The sequence below is a fragment of the Callospermophilus lateralis genome, chromosome 6 (assembly GCF_048772815.1).
Source record: "Callospermophilus lateralis isolate mCalLat2 chromosome 6, mCalLat2.hap1, whole genome shotgun sequence".
NCBI classification, from domain to species: domain Eukaryota; kingdom Metazoa; phylum Chordata; class Mammalia; order Rodentia; family Sciuridae; genus Callospermophilus; species Callospermophilus lateralis.
The window spans coordinates 37,628,526-37,650,524 of NC_135310.1; the positions used below are offsets into that span (position 1 = coordinate 37,628,526).

General features: G+C 35.0%; 1 protein-coding gene across 5 annotated transcripts in view; it reads left to right on the forward strand.

The window, feature by feature from the left end:
• Ptprk (protein tyrosine phosphatase receptor type K) overlaps positions 1-21,999 on the forward strand; it is a 526,982-nt gene that overhangs the window by 175,749 nt on the left and 329,234 nt on the right. For all 5 annotated transcript variants that reach the window (XM_076858271.2, XM_076858267.2, XM_076858268.2 and 2 more), the window contains exon 3: positions 6,295-6,566. In XM_076858271.2, the coding sequence (XP_076714386.2) occupies positions 6,295-6,566 (272 nt within the window). The remainder of the gene's footprint in view (positions 1-6,294; positions 6,567-21,999) is intronic.

Consider the following 21,999-nt stretch of genomic DNA (forward strand, 5'->3'; position numbering starts at 1 on the left):
AGTCTCTCCTCAATCAGAGCCTGAATTCTTAACCTCTTTATAGACAGAAATGTGTTCCATTTGAATAACAGTGGAGCATATGTTATTCCCAACCTGTGGATATTTTACATATTATGATCAGCAACAGCAATGGTTCTTAGAGTTTAATGAATGAAGACACTTCCTTGGTTGCTAGTTGAGCCACTCCTGTGACCTGGTCACCCTTGAACCTGAGAACTCAGTTATGAACTGTAGTCAGCCTGTGTTCTTCTCTGATTGGTCATTGCTTCCCATTTATTTATTTGGGCATAGTTTCCATTATTACTATGGTAACACTTGAGTGGTTAATAATTGTTATTAGTTTTGAATCAAAATTAAGGCCTAGTTGTTCTTCTAGTATGTGAAAGTAGAATTTTGGTGCTTTCAGATATAATATGACTACTGAGTAGAATGTTTTGACTTTACGAATAGAATATTGATTTATATGGAAAATGTGGAAGCCTTGTACACTTACTCTTTACTAACCTTTTCAGCCTTGGCCCCCATTATTAATAGGGCTGAAACCTACCCAGACAATGGGTTGTAATCTTTGTATGAAATTTTGTCTCCAGGCATTTCCCAGGGACTGTAGGCTGTGCTACCTTCCCCTTACCTTTCCTTTTTCATTGCAATCTCAGTTCCTTTGAAAAGGCAAGTGATGATTACAAAATTGGCTACAGGACAAAGACTGCCTTGCATTGTGGGGTAATACCACTCTGATTATACTCTCTCAAGTTGCTTTTCATTTTAGCAACTACTTTTCAAAACATTTCAGTTCCACCTAACATAAAAGCTGTGCAGGTTGGATAGCCATAGTAGAGTGCTGGGTTCACAGATATTGGAGAAATCTTACAGCAGGCATTCTTAAACTTAGATCTGTGAGTTCCTTAAATTTTTGGTTTGTGTGTTTCTAGGGAAGAGTATTCTAAATTTACAGAAAGAGCACAAAAGGCAGAGTTAGAGAGGAGCCAAAGGAAAGAGCTCAGGAAAAATTTGACTCAGTGGGACAAAGGGCAGAGTGGTGGAGGGAAGGGTTAAGAAAGGTTGTGAGGGTTAAGGAAATTTCTAACCCTTTAACCTTTAAAAATGTTCGATTGACACATTCTTTCGTTTGATGGTACTATGTGGTCCAAAAAGGAATGAATATGTCCAAAGGAACAACTAACTGAGGACCTACATATTTTCTCATGTGTAACCAAGCAGAGTAGATCTCTTAAATTTAAACATGTTTGTTCTCTTTTAGCTATTAACTCTTTATATTAAATGTTCACTGTTAAATTTACTGTGTGTCTTCTCTCTTCTGATTGATCTCTGAGTATATCAGGTGGTTGCTAAGAGAACATGGCTATCTTTCTGAGGGAGGATGCTCTCTTATAAATGATCGCCATATAAGTTACTTAAAGTTTGTGTAAAAGAGGTATATAATTAAGAAATATGTAATCAGAAATTCAGAAACTGCAGGTCAGTTACAAAAAAGAAAACTGGCCTGGAATGTGGAGAAAATAGTGAGGGTTGAGATTAGAGAAGGTGGTCTGTGAAGAGAAGTGAAATGTAAATAACCAAAGTACCTTTGAAGAGGATTATGCAGAGTGAATGCTAAGCAGAGAAGTAGAAGTTTCTCTCTAGTTTGTAAGGCATCCTTAATGGATGTGAATAAAAATATCTTAAGGAAAATATTATGTTAGCCAGGCATGGTGGCACTCCCCTGAAATCCTAGATACTCTGGTGGCTGAAGCAGGAGGTCAAAATGTCAAGGCCAGCTGGGAGAATTTAGCTGGACTGTGTCTCTAAATAAAAAGAGATATAGCTTAGTAGTAGAGAGCTTGTCTAGTACACCTGAGGTAAGGATTCAATTCCCAGTACTTAAAATGAGTATTTTAACCTAGTAAAAGTATAAACACAGGTAGAAAGGAGTTTTAAGAATGAAGTATACAAACCTATTTATTTTTCACTTTTTTCTCAGCTCTTAATTATATTTCACAAGTAGATGTTATTCGTAGAAGCTTTGCTTAAAGATAAGAAACTTATTAACAGAATAAATTCAGAGGGCAATACTTCTGCATCTGTAGATGAGAGTAGGATGTTTAGGAATGTGAGACTTGTTTCTTTGGCCATCCTTTGCAGTCAAAGTTGCCATTGAATGTAATTACTTTCTGTCTCTGTCTTTCCATACATTGAAATGAGAACCAATTTTTGTATTCTCTGTATGCCTATTTTAATACCATGATGCTGTTAATCTGTAGGATGTAAAGAAAATTTATTTTTAAAAGGCCAAAACACCAGCTTATTTACTTCTCAAGTTTCATTTGATCTTTCTGATATAATACAATATTCTTTTAATCTCTTTTAAAATATAAAAGTACAAATCTAATGCATAGTCATCATAAATCATTCAGAACAAGTAAATAAGGAAAAATAACAAAAATAATTAGTGTCCCCCTCATAATACACAATTAACATTTTGTTACATATTCTTTATTCCAATCACATGTGCATGGTTTTTTTTTTGTGTGTGTGGGGGGTCTGGGAATACATACACATTTATAAAATATATTTAAGATAGATATATTTTATAAATGATTATAATATTTTTTAACTTACATAATTATATTTTAAATATCTTCTCTGAAATGTTTTTAATAACAGCATTCTAAATGAATTCATATTTATTCGTCAAACTTATTAACAAAAGTTTTGCAAACTACCTATTATTAATTTCAGACCCCCCCCCACCTTTTGCCATTTTAAACAGTGTAATGTTGAGATGAACATCTTTTTTAGCCATATCTTTGTGCACTGTGCATGATTATTTATTTAGTGCACATTTGTACACTTGGCATTGCCAGATCAGAGAGAATGCATTTCTTTAAGGTTTCCCCCTGCACCCCCTTTTTGGTTTTCTTTGGGTTCTGGGGATTAAACCCAGGGCCTTGTGCAAGGCTTTTGGTTCTCATTGCCAAAATGCTTTTCAGAAAGTTCGACTTAAAAAAAAAAAAAAAAAAAAAAAAAAAAAAAAAGCATGTGTGTTTTTCTCCAGTATCCTGAATGATATATTTGAAAACTCATTGCTGAAGACTGTCAGGAATGTTGGTAAGGCCACATTAAAGTCATTATGTTAAGTAAATTATCTCGAGTGAACACAGATGTTTCATTATTAACCTTTGGAATAGCCAAATCACAACTAAATACTACTGAACTCTAATTAGAAATTTGAGAGATTAGTTATCTGATACCAGAACAATAGTAAATAAGCTTAAGTGATAACATAAAAAATGGAGAAGTGCATATTGTAGGATTTCCAGACCATAAGGTTTGAGGGTCAGTTATTCTGGGAGACTACAGAAAAAAAAGAAGTTGATAATAACAACAGAGTTCTTGATGTTTTTGATGACAGAGAGTAATCTCCAGTCAAACAGGCAGCTACCTCCATGGAGACAGCTGTGCCAAGTACCACTGTATTAAGTCACTAGACAGAAGGGCCGAGATGGCTTTGTGGTGCTAGTGCTTCTTCCTTTCCAAAACTGTGCAATAATAAATGCATTATATTCCACAGCAATATCAGTCAGCATTGAAATAAGACCCTATAGCAGACACGTTCTATAGGAATGAGTTATTGGCACTGTTGGTTTTTTTTTTTTTTTTTTTTTTTTTAGTTAACCTGTCATGAATGGCCTTGAAATTCTGAAATAGTTTGGGTATGCTTTAATTTTGTATCTTTTTAATGATCAACTTGGTACAGCATACCAATTAATATAGTTTGTTTTCCCCATTTCTTTAATAATAAAATTATTGTAGCTTAAAAGTGCTATTGGCTTAAAATTGCTAAATGGTTTTTATGGTAAATATCATAATGCATAAATAAAATGTGACACAAAGCATATTTTACTCCAAAATTTATTTTATTATAGAAGAAAGTAAGTATTAGGGAATCAATAAATCATGTATTGTTTTATACATAGCAGGGGGGATTCATTGTGACATTTTCATACATGTCTATAACATAAATTATGGAATTTCATTTCCCAGACCCTCCTTTTCCTCTACTTTCCCTCCCTTTATCTCCTTATTCTTCTCTAATGGTCTCCCTTCTCCAGTAAAACATTTAGAGATCACTACTTTAAGACTGGTAATCAGAGACATAATTACAAATTTGTAAAAATAATATAAATGTATTGCTGCCATAATATGTTACTGAACAAATTGTTATAGCAGTGGAGAAAAAAGACATGGTTTTGTGAAGAGCTGTGGCCCAATACCCCAAAGTATTTATCTAAGATCTCAGGTATTGTCTTATTTGAGAGCAGTTATTAGTCTACTGTGCAAAGGTCAATCCCAATGACATCTTATTAACTCAGCTACTGACTTTACATTTTTAAATTTTTAATTAATTTTTTGGGGGTACTAAGGGTTAAAGGTGCACTATATTGATGAGCTGTATCCCCAGCCTTTTAATTTTTTTTTTTTTTTTGGTGATAGGGTTTCACTAAGTTGCTTAGGGTTTCTATAAATTGCTAAGGGTACCCATGAACTTGTGATCCTCCTTGGATTATAGGTATGCACCACTGCACCTGGTTTAGCTGTTGACTTTAGAATATGAATATAACCAGTTGGGTTAAGATCCAGGATATCCTGTTTAAAAATATACATTCTTCTCCAAAAATTTATATGGACCATTTATTCTATTAATGTACCATCTGTGAAAATCAAGGAGACAAAGAAAGAAGTTCTAGCTTACAAGAGAAGATGAGACCTGGGGAATTGAAGTAAATAATAATAAAATCAGTTACTATTATTGTAGTATGTGCATTTCATGCTTGGGACTATAGTAAAGTGTTACATACAATCTTCAAAAAAGCTCTGAACCATTGAGTACCACTCAATGGGAATTCTTCTCTGCCATGATTTGAATCTGTTATTAGGGGTTAATCAGTTATGTAGATTGGCAGTCTTTTAATGTACCTTGGGCAAAACTTACTACATTTTCTTGGGGTAATACAGAGTATTGATTAATTGTACATGTTAGGAGGAGAGGGTCAGTGGTAACACTTGCAAACCTGGGTTCTGTAACACCACACCTAATTATGCTTAAAATCATATGCTACGGGAAACATTTTATAATAAAAATTGTGTTCTACCTGACGTATGATAAACAGGTATATTTATGCTTTGTGATGCGTGTCTTTGTTAAAATCCACCATGACATGAGAACAACTGGTTGTTTTCCTGCAGTGGTTCTTGGGCTAACGTGGCAGCCTAGTGTTAAAATCCCATTTTTGTTCTCAGTCATCATATGACTTCTGCCAACAGTGGAACATCTTTGTGTGTTCTCTGAGGTGGCACTCTTTACACTTCATGCCTCCCCATGCTAGATAGCCAATTGAGTGGAATTCAATTCAATTTCATTCAACTGAATGGAGTAGATGAGTGATTCAAACTTGATTTCTTGCAGCCCCAGAATAACATAGGGATATTACAGAACTGAGGCCAATAGCAGTGGTGATGAGTCTCTTTACTATATGCCCTTTTTTTCCCTCTTTTCTTTTTTTTTAGGTATCAATGGATCTTTGTTTATTTATATGTGATGCTCATAATTGAACCCAGTGCTTCACACATACTAGGCAAGCACTCTACCACTGAGCCACAACCCCAGCCCAGCCCTATTCTTGTCTAAAAAAAAATTAACATCAGTGCTCACAGCAATTCTACAAAGTATCCTTGTTCCATGAACTGAGATTCAAATGGTTACTTCATTGCAAAAGGTCACATAATATGGGTAAACAATGATCTTTGAATTAGAAATGAGAAATGATTCCATTGCTATCACTCTTAGCCTATCTCCCTGCAATAATCCTGGGTAGGGCAAAAAAAAGGTGTACCCTCTGGGTCAATTAGGTCAATATTTATTAAATGTTAAAATAACTTCTGCTTAATTAGACGAGATAATTTTTTTAGTAAGATCTGGATTTGAACCAGGCTCTACCTGGTCTAGTCTGTGTCTTCCATAGTGTCTCAATTTCCTCATTTGTAAAATAAGGATACTAACATGATGCTATGGAAACTAAATGAGTTAATGCAGCTGCATACTTTGAATAATGTTATTTAATAACAATGCAATGGTCTACTTACTTGATCAATGCCTTTGTATGACTCTGTTCTGGAGACCTGGTCATTTGATGTTGAATTTAATATTCAGAATAGTTTAGCATCCTTTCATTGTTATATATTCCCCTTGGCTTATAGGTCTGTTTCACTTTGTTATCTGTAATGTCATTTCAGGTTCCTATATGATAGTGGACTCTTCAGATCATGACCCTGGAGAAAAAGCCAGGCTGCAGCTGCCCACCATGAAGGAGAATGACACTCACTGCATTGATTTCAGCTACCTGTTGTACAGCCAGAAGGGGCTGAATCCTGGCACTCTGAACATATTAGTGAGGGTGAATAAAGGACCTCTTGCTAATCCAATTTGGAACGTGACTGGATTCACTGGAAGAGAGTGGCTTCGGGCTGAGCTAGCAGTGAGCACCTTTTGGCCAAATGAGTATCAGGTAATCATCTGTGCTTTTTCGTTTTATGCTTTGATCTTTTGGATGTCATTGCATGTGGAATACTTACATGTAAATAATGGCTGCATAGTAAGAGGGTGTTTGTTCCTTTTGCATCTTCCCACCCTATTTCTTCATGAATAGTTTGAATGAGTTGGCGCAAAACATTCAAATTGAGAAAATATTTCCACACAAGGAAGAAAGTAGGTTCAGGTCCAAAACTGGTCATTTGCTTGGCAAAGAGCTGCTTATTGACAGATGTATTTCTGTTACTTTTTCAGGAAGAAATAGCCTTTTGATTTGACTGAAATAGATTGAACTGGTTTCCTGATTTCCTGAAAATAACATTTGGAAAATAAATATGAAATATTATTTTATTCAGTTTTGTCTTGAGGGGGAGGCATTATGGTTATTTATTTATATTTTTGTCAGTTAAATGTAATATTAAAAACTAAGCAAAACAACAATAACAATAAGTTGTCCCCCAACATCTTTCAATTTTTTTTCCCCAGAAATACTTAATCTGAGTATGATGCAGTAGTCACTGAATAGTGTCAATGCTTATTTTATGTTTGTGTGACTGAGTTTATGTGGTTTAAAAAATGTCTGTCTACTCTTTTGGAGAGTGGTTCAGTGAACTTTATTGTGAGGTTTAGTGCCTGAAAACAGACAGTTATCTTTTGTAAAGGCTCATTTTTCTTGTGCGTGTTAGACTTCAATATTTAAACTTTTAAGACTTGCCTATTTGTAATTTATTATAGAGTCTAATCAGAGTTCATTTGTGTAATGGCACATTTTATAAGAGTGAACAGTATATAAGGTAAAAAATAGCTCTATTTCTTTCTTTCTTTCTTTCTTTTTTAAGAGAGAGAGATGAGAGAGAGAGAGAATTTTTTAATATTTATTTATTTTAGTTCTCGGTGGACACAACATCTTTGTATGTGGTGCTGAGGATCGAATCCGGGCCGCACGCATGCCAGGCGAGCGCGCTACCGCTTGAGCCACATCCCCAGCCCCTATTTATTTCTTATTTAAAAATGAATTTTTCAGGTTAGGCTTGTTTTTGTTCCTGAAGAGGGAAAATACAAGGCTTTGTCTTACTTGTTTTTTCTTGAGTTGATGTTTTAATTTTATTAAAAATCTCTTATATCATAGGCCTGGTTCCAGTTAAGCTTCTCATTTTCAAGTCATGTGTTTGATGAGATTTCAGTGGATTTTCATTAGGGATAGTTGATTCCATTATTCCTGAACAGACGGATGTTTCTCTTTAGTGTGGGAGAGCCATCTGCATTTTAGGGCCCACAGCTTCCGAAGGGCTACATATATGGTATGAGGGTTGGAGGGGGGGTTGTGTGTGAATGTGTGTAGCTGCTTCTAAAGCATTGGCTGAAGGATCAGTGGGCCCATCTCTGAATTCAGTGGGTAGATGGCTGTCATCACTGGATCACCCCACATGGCTTTATCAGTATACTGATTTCACGAGAGTCTGTCATTGGAGCTCAACATAACACCAGGAAGAAGCTCTGATTCAGCAGAATAAGACGGTCAACACATTCAGCCTCCACAAAACAAAGGACAGCTTCAAATAATGAGTTAATTTAACAATATTATTGCAAATGTGGGTTCTGGATCATATAACCTGTATTCAGCACTGTATTTGCCCTGATCTGCTAATAGTTCTTTTAGGAATCAAACTGTTAACTGTTCCTTAAAAACAATAATAATGACAATATGGTAGTATATTTTGATAAGTCCAACAATTAATTTATTTCCCTTCATAATTAAGAAATGATGTATATATTTTTATTTATTTGAAAACTTTAATGAGCCCTGTCATCGACTCTTGTGGCACAGTTTATTATGCTGTTAGTTTTAAGGTTGAGTTTTAGTCCCTCAAACTGGATGAATACTTTTTTGGTCAGCCTCATTTTGCATGATTAAGCTCCCTAGGTTATATGTGCCTGTGGCTATTTAGACAAGCGGTGCAAAAAGTGTTGACATGAGTTTCAAACCAGCCAGTGAGATATCATTGGAGACGATAAAGAAATAAATGACTAAGTAGATAGAATTTATGGGTAAAAGTCTTGTTGTTGAAGATTCAAATTTGAGCCATAGATAATTATTTAAATGATTATTTTGCTTTTACCTCTTTTGCTAAACCTGCAAAACTTAGTCAGTAAAAGTAAACATGTGCTGTGTGCTTAGTGGTCAATAAATTACTTAGTTGGTGTTCTTATTGATTCAGTCATTTAGATACCTAGTTGTACCTGTACAGGTATCAATTATTATAAACAACCAGCATAACATATACTATACTTATGAATAAATTTTTGCTATTAGAAAATACTATGAAAAATTAATCTCCCATACATTGTCAGCAGCTTTCAATATCAAATATCTGTCTGTCAAGTATTTGGTAAGTGCTGGTTTACAGGCAGAACCTGGTAGAATTTTTTACTTCTTCATATTTAAAGGGAAACTCATTTGCTTTAAGTACAAGTTATCAAAGGGCATTTTTGAAATTCTGTATTGAAGTATGGTGGTTTGATTTCTATTTTGTGTAATAAAAGGACTACCTTATGTCTACCAAAGTACTAGATAGACTTGTCTTTCATAGGGACAAACTTATTATTCCAAATTTCTCTCTCTGTGGTCAAACCTGCTCAAGTAATCATTTATGATCCTAGAAATATTTTATACAAAAAAATTTTGTACATTTTTTTTCAGTAAGAAAAGAATTAAAAAATAAGTTTGTTCTAAAGAAAACAAAACAAAACACATTATTGACCACAAATTGATTTAGATAAGACATTCATGAAACATCTTTTTTTTTAAAATATTTTTTTAGTTGTTGGTGGACAAAATATCTCCATTTAATTATTTTTATGTAGTGCTAAGGATCGAACCCAGGGCCTCACACATGCAAGACAGGTGCTCTACCACTGAGCTATGGCCCCAGCCCCAAAACATCTATTTTTTTTTTTAATAGAACATCTAATTAGACTCACCAGGATGAATTAGCTTCAGATTATGAACAATCTCAACAACTTAATAAATAAATTGACCAACTGAGTTTCATTATTTGGCATTTCATATTTTACCTTTGTTTTTTAATATAATTTATGGAAATCTGTTTCTTCTGCCAATAATTTTGGTTCTTCATGTCCAGTTCAATTCATGAATGGTTAAGAATGCTGGCCACATAGAATGGCAGATTATGTTTTCATTCCAGGCACCTTTAAGCAGAAGAATGCCCTTGACTGTACATGTCCAATAGTCAAACATAACAAGCAAATGAAAATTTAATTCTTTACAGTATGCAGTAATGCTTGCAAATATAAGGAACTATTTCTCACCTGTGCCTTCCGAACAATAGATGTCTTTTCAGTGTAGTATAGTATTAATAAAATTATATGACATTTTTTTAATTTGCCATGGTTGCATGATGCCATGGCATATATTTTTATAGGCCTCAGGTTAGTACTGAAATTTTTTAAATTGGTTGCTAAATAGAAGTAGAAAGCAAAAAGCAAAAAAAAAAAAAAAAAAAAAAAAGTCCTTACAAGGCACCATCTCACATCTCACTATTACATTATATCTGAAGGTCTGTACACCTCTAAAAGGGTGATTTTCTCCACTCTGGAAATCTGACCTGTCTTTTATGCATAAAACTAAGTTCTGCTTTGGGATTAAATCCATTACTTTCTTAGTGAACAGTGAGGTTGTTACCAAATGAGGCAGACAGACGACATACATAACTTGCAAAACTATTAGTGGAAACCTAATCTGCTGTTTTCCATTAACTGGGTGCACATCATTAATCACAAAAATGATGCGTGATGAAAACTACAGGGGTTTGGCCAGAAATCGCAAAGTGACAATATTGTGGAATGTGCCTTTTTCCTCTGTAATTCGCAGAGAAACAAACACTGAACTTTTGCAGTTCATTTTCTTCTTAAGATTTTCCATTAGTTTGGGGGAAAAATATGTAAGTGGACAAGCATGAGATTTTCTGGCTTTGTCTCCTTTTTAAAGGATTATATTAACATGTATTGTACTGATATTTTGGCAGTAGAAAGATTGCTACTCTCCAGAGATCATGCTGGCATTAGGTCTAAAAAAAATGGGACTTAAACCAAAAGACTGTTTCACTGAATAAAAAGGCTCTAGAAGAAAGACTTGAAGCACAGGGACCCATGTTAGAAGAGCATGCTTATGAACCAACCCCCAAAGAATGAGGAAGAGGAAATGTCACTCCTCTGTCATAGTTCTTAGAACTCTCCCAGGTTTTGTCTCATTCATTCATATCCACACCTCAGAAGTAAAATTATTCTTTCTGAAATACCTTTTTTTTTTTTTTGGCTTCCCATGCCAGGACCTTGTACATACTAGGCAAGCACTGAACTATATTCCCAGCCCTTGTTTTAAATTTGATAATGAGACAGAATCTTGCTAAATGGCCAAGTTGGCCTTGAACTTGAAATGCTCATGTGTCAAACTTTCATGTAGCTGGGATTATTAGGTTGTATCACCATACCCACCTTCCTAAATATATTTTACAGCTGTATCTTCTTCATTTAAAAGTATTTAAAGTGACTGAATTAGCATCATGGATATTGAGCAGTGTTGTAGATATTGTTGTTATCTATCCACTAGTCATTCTCCTGTCTTCCATGTTGGCAGAATTTCTCATGTTGGGGAATTGCTTTTCCTAATTTTCTTTGAGGGTGGGGCAGCCATATGACATGATTCTGGTTAATGAGTTAGAAGAAAAGACTGCCAGAGACTTCAGGGAAAGATTTTCATTCTTGATAAAACAACAAAACAAACAAACAAACAAAAATAAAATAAAAAGAAGGTTGGGGGTGTTCTTGCCAGAAAACATGGTGCCTGGTGCTACTGCAGCCATTTTGTAACTATGAAGAAGGATGTGGTAGAGCAACTAAAGGTGACAGAAGAGACTATTGTGGAAATCTGGGTCATACCTATGGGAAAGTATTATTATTTTAATATTATTATTAGTAGTAGCAGTAAATGTAACAACTACTGTTTAAACATCATTTAGATGAGTATTCTATTATGCAGCCCAAATCATCTTAATATTACCGCATTACATTTTTCTTGAACTATCAACATATTGTTTGTAGGTAGTACATGTGAGACATGGCAGAACTAAAATTTTGAATGTTTTTCTATGAATGAAATAATCCAAATTGTCCAATCTATTTAGAGAAAGACAAACTTACACACTTCAAAAAATAAATATGTTGTAAGACAACCAATTAATGGCTTAAGGATGTAGAAAGTAAGCAAGGAAATAAGATCTGTTGTATAACTATATGTGTAGGACAGTTTCATACATGTCATCTTAATTTGTCTTAATTATTGATAAGTAGATGTTTCTTCCTCTATAGATGGACTAAGATGCTGATTATTTAGTAGTAGGTAAGAGTTATTTCTTTATTCTCTGAAGTAATTTGCTGGCTTTAAAATGTTTGGACATTAGCCATATCAATGACTTCAGAATTTAGGCACAACTAGATAGGCTTATTTTAGTTATGACAACAGTAATTGCCGGACATGGTCAATGTGGCTTGTTTTTATAATGGCAAAATATTACCTTCTGTTTGATAGGCTATTTACAAAGTAACCTTTTGTTGCTGCATTTAAATCTTCACAAGTCTCTTTGTTGCATTTAAAATACTCCAGCAGATAGCTTTGGAAAGACTCCCATGTTATTAGAGTCATTGTTTTCATAGATTGTATAACCCTATGAGTGTGATTTCTCTCTGGTTCCTGACAGTGATTTGCTTTTTTTCCCAAACATCTGCTCTACTTTGATCTGAAGCTCTGAATTGATTCATCAATGAAATTTATGGTTGTTTGAAATTAATATAAACAAATGAGCAAAAGAGTTCTTCTGTCTAGCAAAATAATAATTGGTGTGCCTGTGTGTGTTTGTGTGTGTGCATGTGACAGAAGTCTCTTGTTACTCTGTACAGCCCTACCTGTTTTTATTTAAAGCAACAGAAACTCGAACAGTGCCCTTTCATTATTTATTATGAGAAATAGTTCCATGAAATGAAGTCAATTTCTCATTAGTAACTGATGAAAAATAATGAGCATTAAGGAGAGGTAGACATTGTCAAACTGTTTGTTCAACTGTTCAATGTATCATTCCTCCCCGCCCCGGGAGTTTGTTTTATCTTAGGGAAGCGGGGAGATCGGTGCTCTAGAGAGCAGTGGAAGAAGTTCCTGGTTCATTGTCTGCTCACTCACCTGTATCCAGTTCAGTTTGCTCAATCTGAGTTAACTCTTATTTCTTATTTTCCATATTTCTCTATTTAGCATACCTTATCATGCTAATCTTAATCTGGCAATATAAAAAAAATGTAATCAAACACACACACACACACACACACACACACACACACACACGAGAACCCTTTCCTTCTGATCAGTGTTTCTGACCAATACTATGTGCCCATTCGTCAATGCAGTGCCATTTGTACATGAGAAATGTAGGCAACAATTTCAGGTTAATTCCTTCTCCAGTTATTTCTCTGCTGACTTTGATAGTTAATTAGAATTCGTCTTTTTAGAGCTTTTCACTTTTCGTACAACTTGAATTTCTTTGTGACCTCTTTTTCCATTCTCATTTTGAAGATTGGTTTTTCTTCATTTTCGTCTGCATGTGGGTTATGAAAAAAAAAAATATCAGCTCTTCAAGAGAAAAACAACAGAGAGTGACATCATGTTTTTACTTAAAATTTAACTTTTGTGCTGTGGTGACTTCAGTTTCATTCTTTTGAAAATGATAGAAAAGTAAAAGTGCAATTATCTATTTTAATTTAGGCTAATTTCTGTTGAGAGAGTGCAATAGGAAGACAGTATGAAAAACACATCAGAAGTATTTACAGTCTATATCTGTTTTAGCATTCTTTCAATTGTAATCAATCAAAAGGTGGTAACACAAGTTAGAATATAAAGGATGATGAACTTTGGGAACTGTAAATATAAATATGTGTTCATGTAATGTAACAGACAATTTGTAGTAAATTTTAGCTGTCTTGTTTTGCAAAAGGTATTCTTAAAACTGTCATCATAAAACTAGCTGCTGCATGTTATTACAAATAACCACTATCCTCACTCACCCCTGGAATTCCCTGGTGAGAATTAGATTCTTAATATTCTTTGGATGATCTTCTAATTTTTTTTTTCTTCTCATGATCTTACCTAGAAGCAGTAAATCAATTCTTATTTTATATTTAAAAATAAGATATTAATTATCCCATGTAATCATTCAGTAGATTAATAGGGAATGAAAAATTTCTTATACCTAAAGAACAAGGTTTGATACAAATCCAACTATCTTAAGATTGCATTGTTTTGTAACAATAGCACAGATACAATATTTAGAAGCACATATAGTGCTTCTCTGGTTTAATGATTTTTAAAACATACTTCTGGTTTGTTCTGACTTTCAGTAATGTAGGTTTACAATGGAATGAAATCACTTTATCTCCATTAATACCGAGATGATTCCTACGTTTGAATTTTAGTTGTTTGTTTACTTTTTTCCTCCTCCTCTGCCTCCTCCTCCTCCTTCTTCTCTTTCTTCTTCACCTTCTTTGAAGAAGGAGGTTTGGGGGAGGGAATTGGGGTCATCATAAACAAAATAATAAGCATGGGTCAAATAGCTATGTGGTGTGATAACTATAAGTGGAAGGTCTTATTTTATATGGTGGTAGAAAAAAAGTAGAGACTGTTTTGTACATTGGGTAAAGGGTAAAAATTTGAACTAGATGTCATTTGACCTGTGTTCAACATCATGTCCATGTGGTCAAGGCCTTCATGCTCATAGAGTGACTATCCTTTTGAATTTCAGTGTCTTCAGTAGGGGATGGTAGCTGGTGTGCTCACTACTTTTGCATTTTAAGAGGCTCAAGGTGTATTACTTAACTTAGTGAATAAGGTACAGAATTGAAAAAATTTAGGATTCCTCTCCAAACATTTAAGGGAAATGAGATACACATAGTGAAGACAGGGGACCCAGAACAGCTTGAAGACTACAGCTAAGGTCTACATTCTCTCTGAGGGTCTGCTATTATTTATCCATCCATCCACCTCTCATGTGTTTATTGAGCAACCTATTCCATGTTAGGCATTATTCTTTCTGGATACTGAATACATCTCAAGGTTTCTATCCCCTAGAATTCTATTCCAGCAGCTTAAGGTGGGTTGGGGTGCAAATACATGAGAAATAAATTGAGAAAAAAAGACCAGAATCTTATAGACACAAAACAGATAATAAAAATTGAAAAATGTGAGTGCTAGAGTTCTAGAAATCAGAGCAGACCATTTGCTCTAGGAATACCTATTTGAGGAGATGACCTTCAACTAGAGATCTAATTGAATGACAAAAAAATAACTATGTATGAACAGATTAGAGGAAATGCATGAGGCCCAGATAACACCCAGCTACTCCAAGTCCTTAAATCTGGAAGGAGATTGGCATGGCAGATGGACAGAAACAGGCATAATATTCAAGGACTTCAAGATGAGATGGCAGGTTTCAGTTACCTGGTGTTTCATGGTTGAAGTCAACAGCAAATGCTTTCGGATTTTGGTCGATGGATCCTATTTACTCATTCGTGGTCTTATATGCATACATGCTCCAAGTGTTTGTTCTTTACCCTTTTTTTACTGCTTCCTGTACAGCTCTGTGCCCTATCTCCATAACGGAAAGTTTCCTAATTATTTTCTATGCCCTAATCTCAGTTACTTTTGGGGATGCTAATTGATTGACATTGAGCTCCTCAGATATTGGCACTCTTCCTTTAAAGTTAAATCTTTATTTGTGCTACTTCATAATTTGCACTCCCTGCTTTGGAGCTCTAATTGTTCTTTGGACAACTTTGGCTCTTTTTGTTGTTGATGTTCATTAACAATAGATACATCTACCTCTTGATCTGTCTTAGTTTCTTTTTTTCCTGTCCACTTTGTAATTATTCCTTCAGTCCCATTTATGCCCACTTCTACCCAGAAGCCTCTGGTGAACAGCTCAGCACTCCATTATCACTCCTTTACCCACACATGTGCCTCTGTGCTGCCTGCATTGCAAATTTATCCTGTTGTATTTCAGAGACTTTTATGTCTTGTATCCTCCGATGGATTATAGACCCTCTTGTAAAGAATCTGAGTATGTGATAAAATTAATTTAACATGTGGTGCTTTGTATTTTAGATGGTCATTGACATATTAAAAAGAATAATCTATCATGTGTGATGGAGCACACCTGTAATCCTTTCAGCTCAGCAGGCTGAGGCAGAAGGATCACAAGTTCGAAGCCAGCCTGGACAGTTTAGAAAGACCCTGTCTCAAAATGAAATAAAAAAACTAGGCTGGAGATGTAGCTCACTATTAAAACATCCTAGGTTCAATCCCCAGTGCTACAGAAAAAAAAAAAGTAAAAAGGAATTAATCTTCATAATATTAATAAATCACTGGCAAAGTATAATTGTTTTTATTTTAGACATTTATTTAAGACAGATGATTAAGTGACTTATTTAGGATCTTACTGAACTTAAATTTGAGTTTGGTTTCCTTTCTGCTACTGTGAAATTCCATTCCCTTTATACTGTGCAAACTCTTTACTGATAAACTCTTTATAGATAAGAATTCCTTACTACTCTTTGCCATCTTTGTGTTAAAAGAAATTCTGATTTGCTGATTAGATTTTCAGTGATAGTGTAATTTTATGTGCACACAGTTTCTCAGGAAAAATTATTTGTTAGCATTAATTGTTAATATTTCTTTTGAAATACAGATTGTCATTCTAAGAATTGAACAGGTGTAGTAAACTGAATTTGAGGGGGACAGTGCAGAAGTTTATTGAACTCAATTTCAATTCACTTTCATAAGTAAGCATTGAATTAGAATGCCGTGTTTAGTAGTAATCTGAGCCCAGGGGGAGAACTAACCAAAAAATACTAAAACAATTCCTTCTTTTCTTTTCTAGGAATATAAATTCAACTAAGGCAATTTCTCACAGGTTGACATTTTTTTGATGTCATGTGATATTTAAATGTGGTTTGTTAAATAATTATCTCTAATTATATACATGTTTTGAAAAAAGCCATAATAAAGCAATTGGGAAAAGTGTTATGGTGGAGATAAAATACAATGGTAGCAGCCTGCTGTTGCTATTGAATTGGAGCTGCAAAGCAATGAGGAAAACAATAGGATTGAGAGCTCCAAGAAGGCAGAGAAGCTCTGAGGTCAGGCAAAATTGAGCTGGTCATGGGTCAAAAGGCATTTAGGCTTTTCTGTTGCAAGGCACAAATAGCAGTCTCATTGGTCAGAAGTAAGAATGATCATAATGTTTTGGGGGATAGCCACACTGGTCTGGCTGAAGTGGAGGGTTTTGGGATGAGGAGAAATGATAGATTGCATTGAATAGGTTGGTCTATTATTGAGAAATTCCCAAATCTAGGCTCAGAGGCTTGTATGTATATTTTTATTTCTAAATGTTTGTGGCGCACTCAAAGGGCCTGACCCGCAGTGTGGTGTAATGACTGTGATGACTTTTAGGAGTTCTTTGGAGGACCAAGCTCAGCATATCAAAGGTGGGTCCACTTCAGCGTTTGCTGCACACACTGCTGTGATTCACATCCCATCTGTTCAGACTGGACTCTTGAATTGTGATGTTCAGCATTTTTGGATGCTGACCTGTGTGGGCAAGGGATATTTTTGTTCCTTTCTGCTTGGTGGAGATTGATTTGTTATGAAAGGTAATCAGGTTTTGGCAGACAAACTTGCATTTTTTTTTTTCCAAGTCTATTCAAGAATTCCTCCTTTGTCACCAGAATTGCTAAATTTTGTTCATTTAAGCTTATTCTTTCAGAGGGATCACTTGGGAACTTTCCTTTATAATAAAAGATGAAGGATGTCCAGATGATGTGCTCTTCCATCTGCCTGTTAAATCCTTAATCTCCTACACCTGGGTAGCTTCTAATCCTTTATTTGCTTTATGTGCCAGTGGTTCCAAGTTGGATAAGTTCTGTGTTGCATATGCCAAGGAAGTTTCCTTGTGCCACAAAAGGGCAGACAGCTCCCCCAGATCTCCTGGAAAATAAAGCAAGCTGCTGTTCACACATGGACCTGCTGGGTTTAATGCAACCCAGTTAGTAAATGGCATTCACTCCCTCTACACCCAGGAGTGCCCCACTGATTGGCAGCAGGAACCTCCTTGTTCACGCGGAGAGTTCCTTTCCTCAGGTCCGCTAGCTTCTGAGAATTGTCAGCACATTGCCTTTGTGATGCAGTAAAAGGTCCTTCTACTTTTCTCATTGCCATTTGCAGCTCAGTCTGGAGTCAGTTGAGTTATTCAGTCAAGGCCCTGAGTTGTGAAGTAGAGCAATTTTAAACGAGTTTGTTTTGGGATCTTCCTACAGTGGTCCGGTTCTTTTTTGAAAGAGCCATCAAGCAGAGAATTTTTGAGTCAGAATTATCCACTGCTTCTTAACTTTTCACTTCTTAACTATGACTTCCTCTCTTCCCCAAGCAAAAGCCTGGTCAATACACAACGTAGTACAGTATGGTGGTTTTAGGAATTAGCCATGATAAAAATGAATAGCGTTGGTTTATAAGGAAAGACACAGAAAGATTTTATTTCATTTTTTAATTATTTTTTTCAATCTCTTTACTTCTAGAGCAAGACAATGGGTAAGCGAGAGTCTTAATGTATTATTTATGATCACATTGCTTGGAGGGAGTGAAATGGTACAGTCTGAGAATGGGAAATTTTCTGTAATAATGGGAGCGAATGACTAACCTAAATAGTTGAAGAAATTTTTAAAATATATGAATATCTTAATTTTAAGAGTATTGATTGGAAAATACAAACTAGAATGATACTTGAACTGTTTATTACAACCTGGCCATGCAAAAATTCTTCAATTCCTTGGCCTTTATTAAAGTTTTCTCTTCAGTTAGGACAACAGGAAGTTTATGACAGCTTCTTATGCAACAGATTTTAGTCAGCAACTCCAGTGAAAGGAGGACTCTGCTCTTTAATGTAGTAGCCATACCAGCTTCCAGCATGGCCATCACCTTTTGCATAGGGCTCCTGCATCTGGTCTGGGACATCTCTCTACTATTTGGATGATTCTCAGAGGCTTCTGAAGCCACCTAGATTCGGGACTTTTCTACCCCTTTCTACTTCAGTCTTGGTCCAGTGGACCCCATTTATACCTTAACATTTTCCTGTCATTCCTGACCCTTGGAAACAATTTTCTGTTAGGAAAAAAATCTTGTCTTGTAGTAGAGCTAGGAAAAAAATTGGGGTGTGGAAGAGATGATGCTCTTACCATAAAATTTATTGAGACTCATTAAAAAAAAAGTCTAGTGAATATTCAACTGGATTAGCCTTTGTGATAAGTTACAAAGGAATGAGGAAGTTTTACTCTTTGAACTAAGAAGTTGTTTTACAGCAGGGTTGTAATTTATGACCTATTGACCTATTTTCTCAGTATTCAGTGGGAAGACATCTAATAGGGAATGGCATCCCTATCATTTTTTAAAGCTTTTATATTAATAATTTAGTATTATTAATATAAAAGTGACATATAATCCCCCAAATTATCTTTCTCTTATGTTTTTGTTTCTTTTCTCTGAATCTCCTTCAAAACAGACTATGTGCCCACTGATGCCCACCTGTAAATTTTCATCCATTGAAAAAGAAAAAAAAAAGTGCATTGTTCTGTCTGTCTGTTCTTGTCAGCCAGATTTTCTCAGGGAGTAGTTTTTACCTTCTGCCTCTAATTCCTGTCAAATCATTCTCTCATACCTTGTAACTTGGTTGTTATCCCTTTCATGTATCTGAAAATTACTGTGTCAAGATAATGAGATGTCTCTCAACTTCCCCACGTCCTTATTTCCCTTGACTTTCATAGACAGTTGACTTGAGTAGACCCTCTGTTTCTTCCTTAGATGTGGTAGTCTGTATTATCCTTTTAAAACAAAACAAGCAATCTTCTCTGACTACTTTTTCACTTCCTTTCTTTTCTGGTCTTTCTTTCCTTCTCATTCCTCTTAATTTAAGCAGTTCTAAGTATATAGTCAGTTTTGTTTCAGAAGAATTTACTAAAGAAATATTTTTATGAATATATGACTGTGCACAAAAGATAAAGAGAAGTAAAACATATGTACATGTACATGTATTCATACACATGCTTAAATAGCAGCTGAGAATACAGCAGGCTTGCCTACCATGTGCAAAGCCCCAGCATAGCAAACATACACATGTGCATGTGCACACACACACACACACACACACACACACACACACCTCTGCTTAAATAATTTCATCAGAATCCCTCAAGAGTCCTCTCCATTAAAACCTTCCTTCTCTCCCAAAGAATGCAGTATTATGAATTTTGTGTTAATTTCCTTTCTTTTTCCTTATATGTTTTGAATATTTTAAATGTGTGTATTTTAAAAATTATCTACAAATTATTTCATATTTTGAGCTTTCATTTGCATCTAGATACTCCTGTTCACAGTTATATTTTCTATGTAGTTATAATTAATTTGCTTTTACTTTTGTATAGTATTATATTTTTGAATAAGCTAAAATTTCTTAATCAGATTTCTGCCTCTGGGTATTATTTTGTTTCTGGGTTTTCTAAAAGTTACATTAAAAACCAGAGTTGGTATGAGTATTTTTGTATGTGTATATACCATTGCTAAGTCATATCACTAACTCATGTGTTATATTATTTATTTGATAAGATAACATCAAGCTCTTTGCCAAAATGCTTTGAACCATTAGGATCCAATCTCTACTATGTGTTTTTATTGTCACATATTCTCATCAGTGCTCATTTTGTACATTTTCAGACTTTTCTCCCCATTGAGTAAGGGAAAAATTGTTGTCCAAATTTTCTGGTGTGTGAATTCTCTACTATTGATGTTGAACATATTCTCATTTCTTATTTGTGTTTCAACTTTTTCAGGTGTTCCTTTATGTCTTTATTCATTTCTCTACTGATTTATCTCTTTCTTTTCACTGGTTGGCCTTTTTTTATCTAATGTAGACATGAAACTTTTGACAGTCATGCGTATTATTCATAGTTTGGGATTATTGTTATTATTTTTACTTATAGTTCCTTGAACAAAATGTTTTATTATTATATTGGTACTGAGGATTAAGCCCAGAGGTGCTTTATCACTGAACCACATCCCCAGGCCTTTTTTATTTTTTATTTTGAGATAAAGTCTTGCTGAATTGTGTAGGAACTTGAACTTTTCACCCTCCTGCCTCAGCCTCCTTAATTGCTGGGATTATATGTTTTCAACTCTGAGCTTTGCAGAATGTTTTAATATTGATAATTTTATTGATTTTTTTTGTTAAAAAAACAGACATTGGTTAAGTATCCTTTCTTAGTTGTAAAGCTACTTTTTTCTACATTTCCTCTAAAAAAATTATGATTTGCCTTCCAAATTTATATGCTTGAGGACATTAAGAATGATTTTCTACATGGCATCAAGTGGAGTATCTTATGTTATCTTTCTTCGTGCTGGATTTATGCACTCTGCGTGTGTTTGTGTGTGTGTGTGTGTGTGTGTGTGTGTGTGGTGTATTTTCATTATTCTGAGCTCTGAGTCCTCTTTCCAACTGCTTGGTTGAAATTTCCATGTTGATACACAACACCTAAAATTTATACTAAAAAGAACTCCTTTTCTCATGTCTTCTCAGCCCCCACCCCCACCCCATCTAACTTGTTTCTGGATTCCTTTTGAAGATTTTCTTTGAAAAGAGATTTCATTCCTACTTTGCCCTATTTGATGCCATGTAGCCTGAACCTCAGGCCTCTGCTGTGGTTCATGCAGACTTCTGCACCTGCTTTTTTTTTTTTTTTTCCCACCCAGATCATGTGCTGCTAATGCCACATTAGTATTCATTTTTCTGCATCAGGACTTGGGTTCTCTCAAATTACACTGCCCGTAACTCGTGTTGTTTTCAGGCTAAAGAGTCTATTTCTTAAGGCTGTTTCTAGTTCTTATGTTTAGTCCAAACTCTGCTTTACAACCATATCTTGGACTATGACATAATTTCCCTAAATCCATTTCTTCTCAAACTGTTTCATATGTCTCATTTGAATTTATTGGCTCATTAGGTTGTATCCACTCTTCTACTTCCTGACAATCCTAAGTCAAAGCCATCCTTTTATTCTTTTGGTGCTCATGATGACCTGAGTTGTAACTTCCTTGAATGCTTTTGTTGAGCTAAAGGTATTTTTGATCCTTGTAGTTCCTTCTATTTCCTGTAGCAACTATCATAATACCTAGCATGTACCAGACAAACATTGGTGGATTCATTAGTAGAAGGATACTAATTTTATGCAATGAAACTGTATTTGAGTTCTCTGGG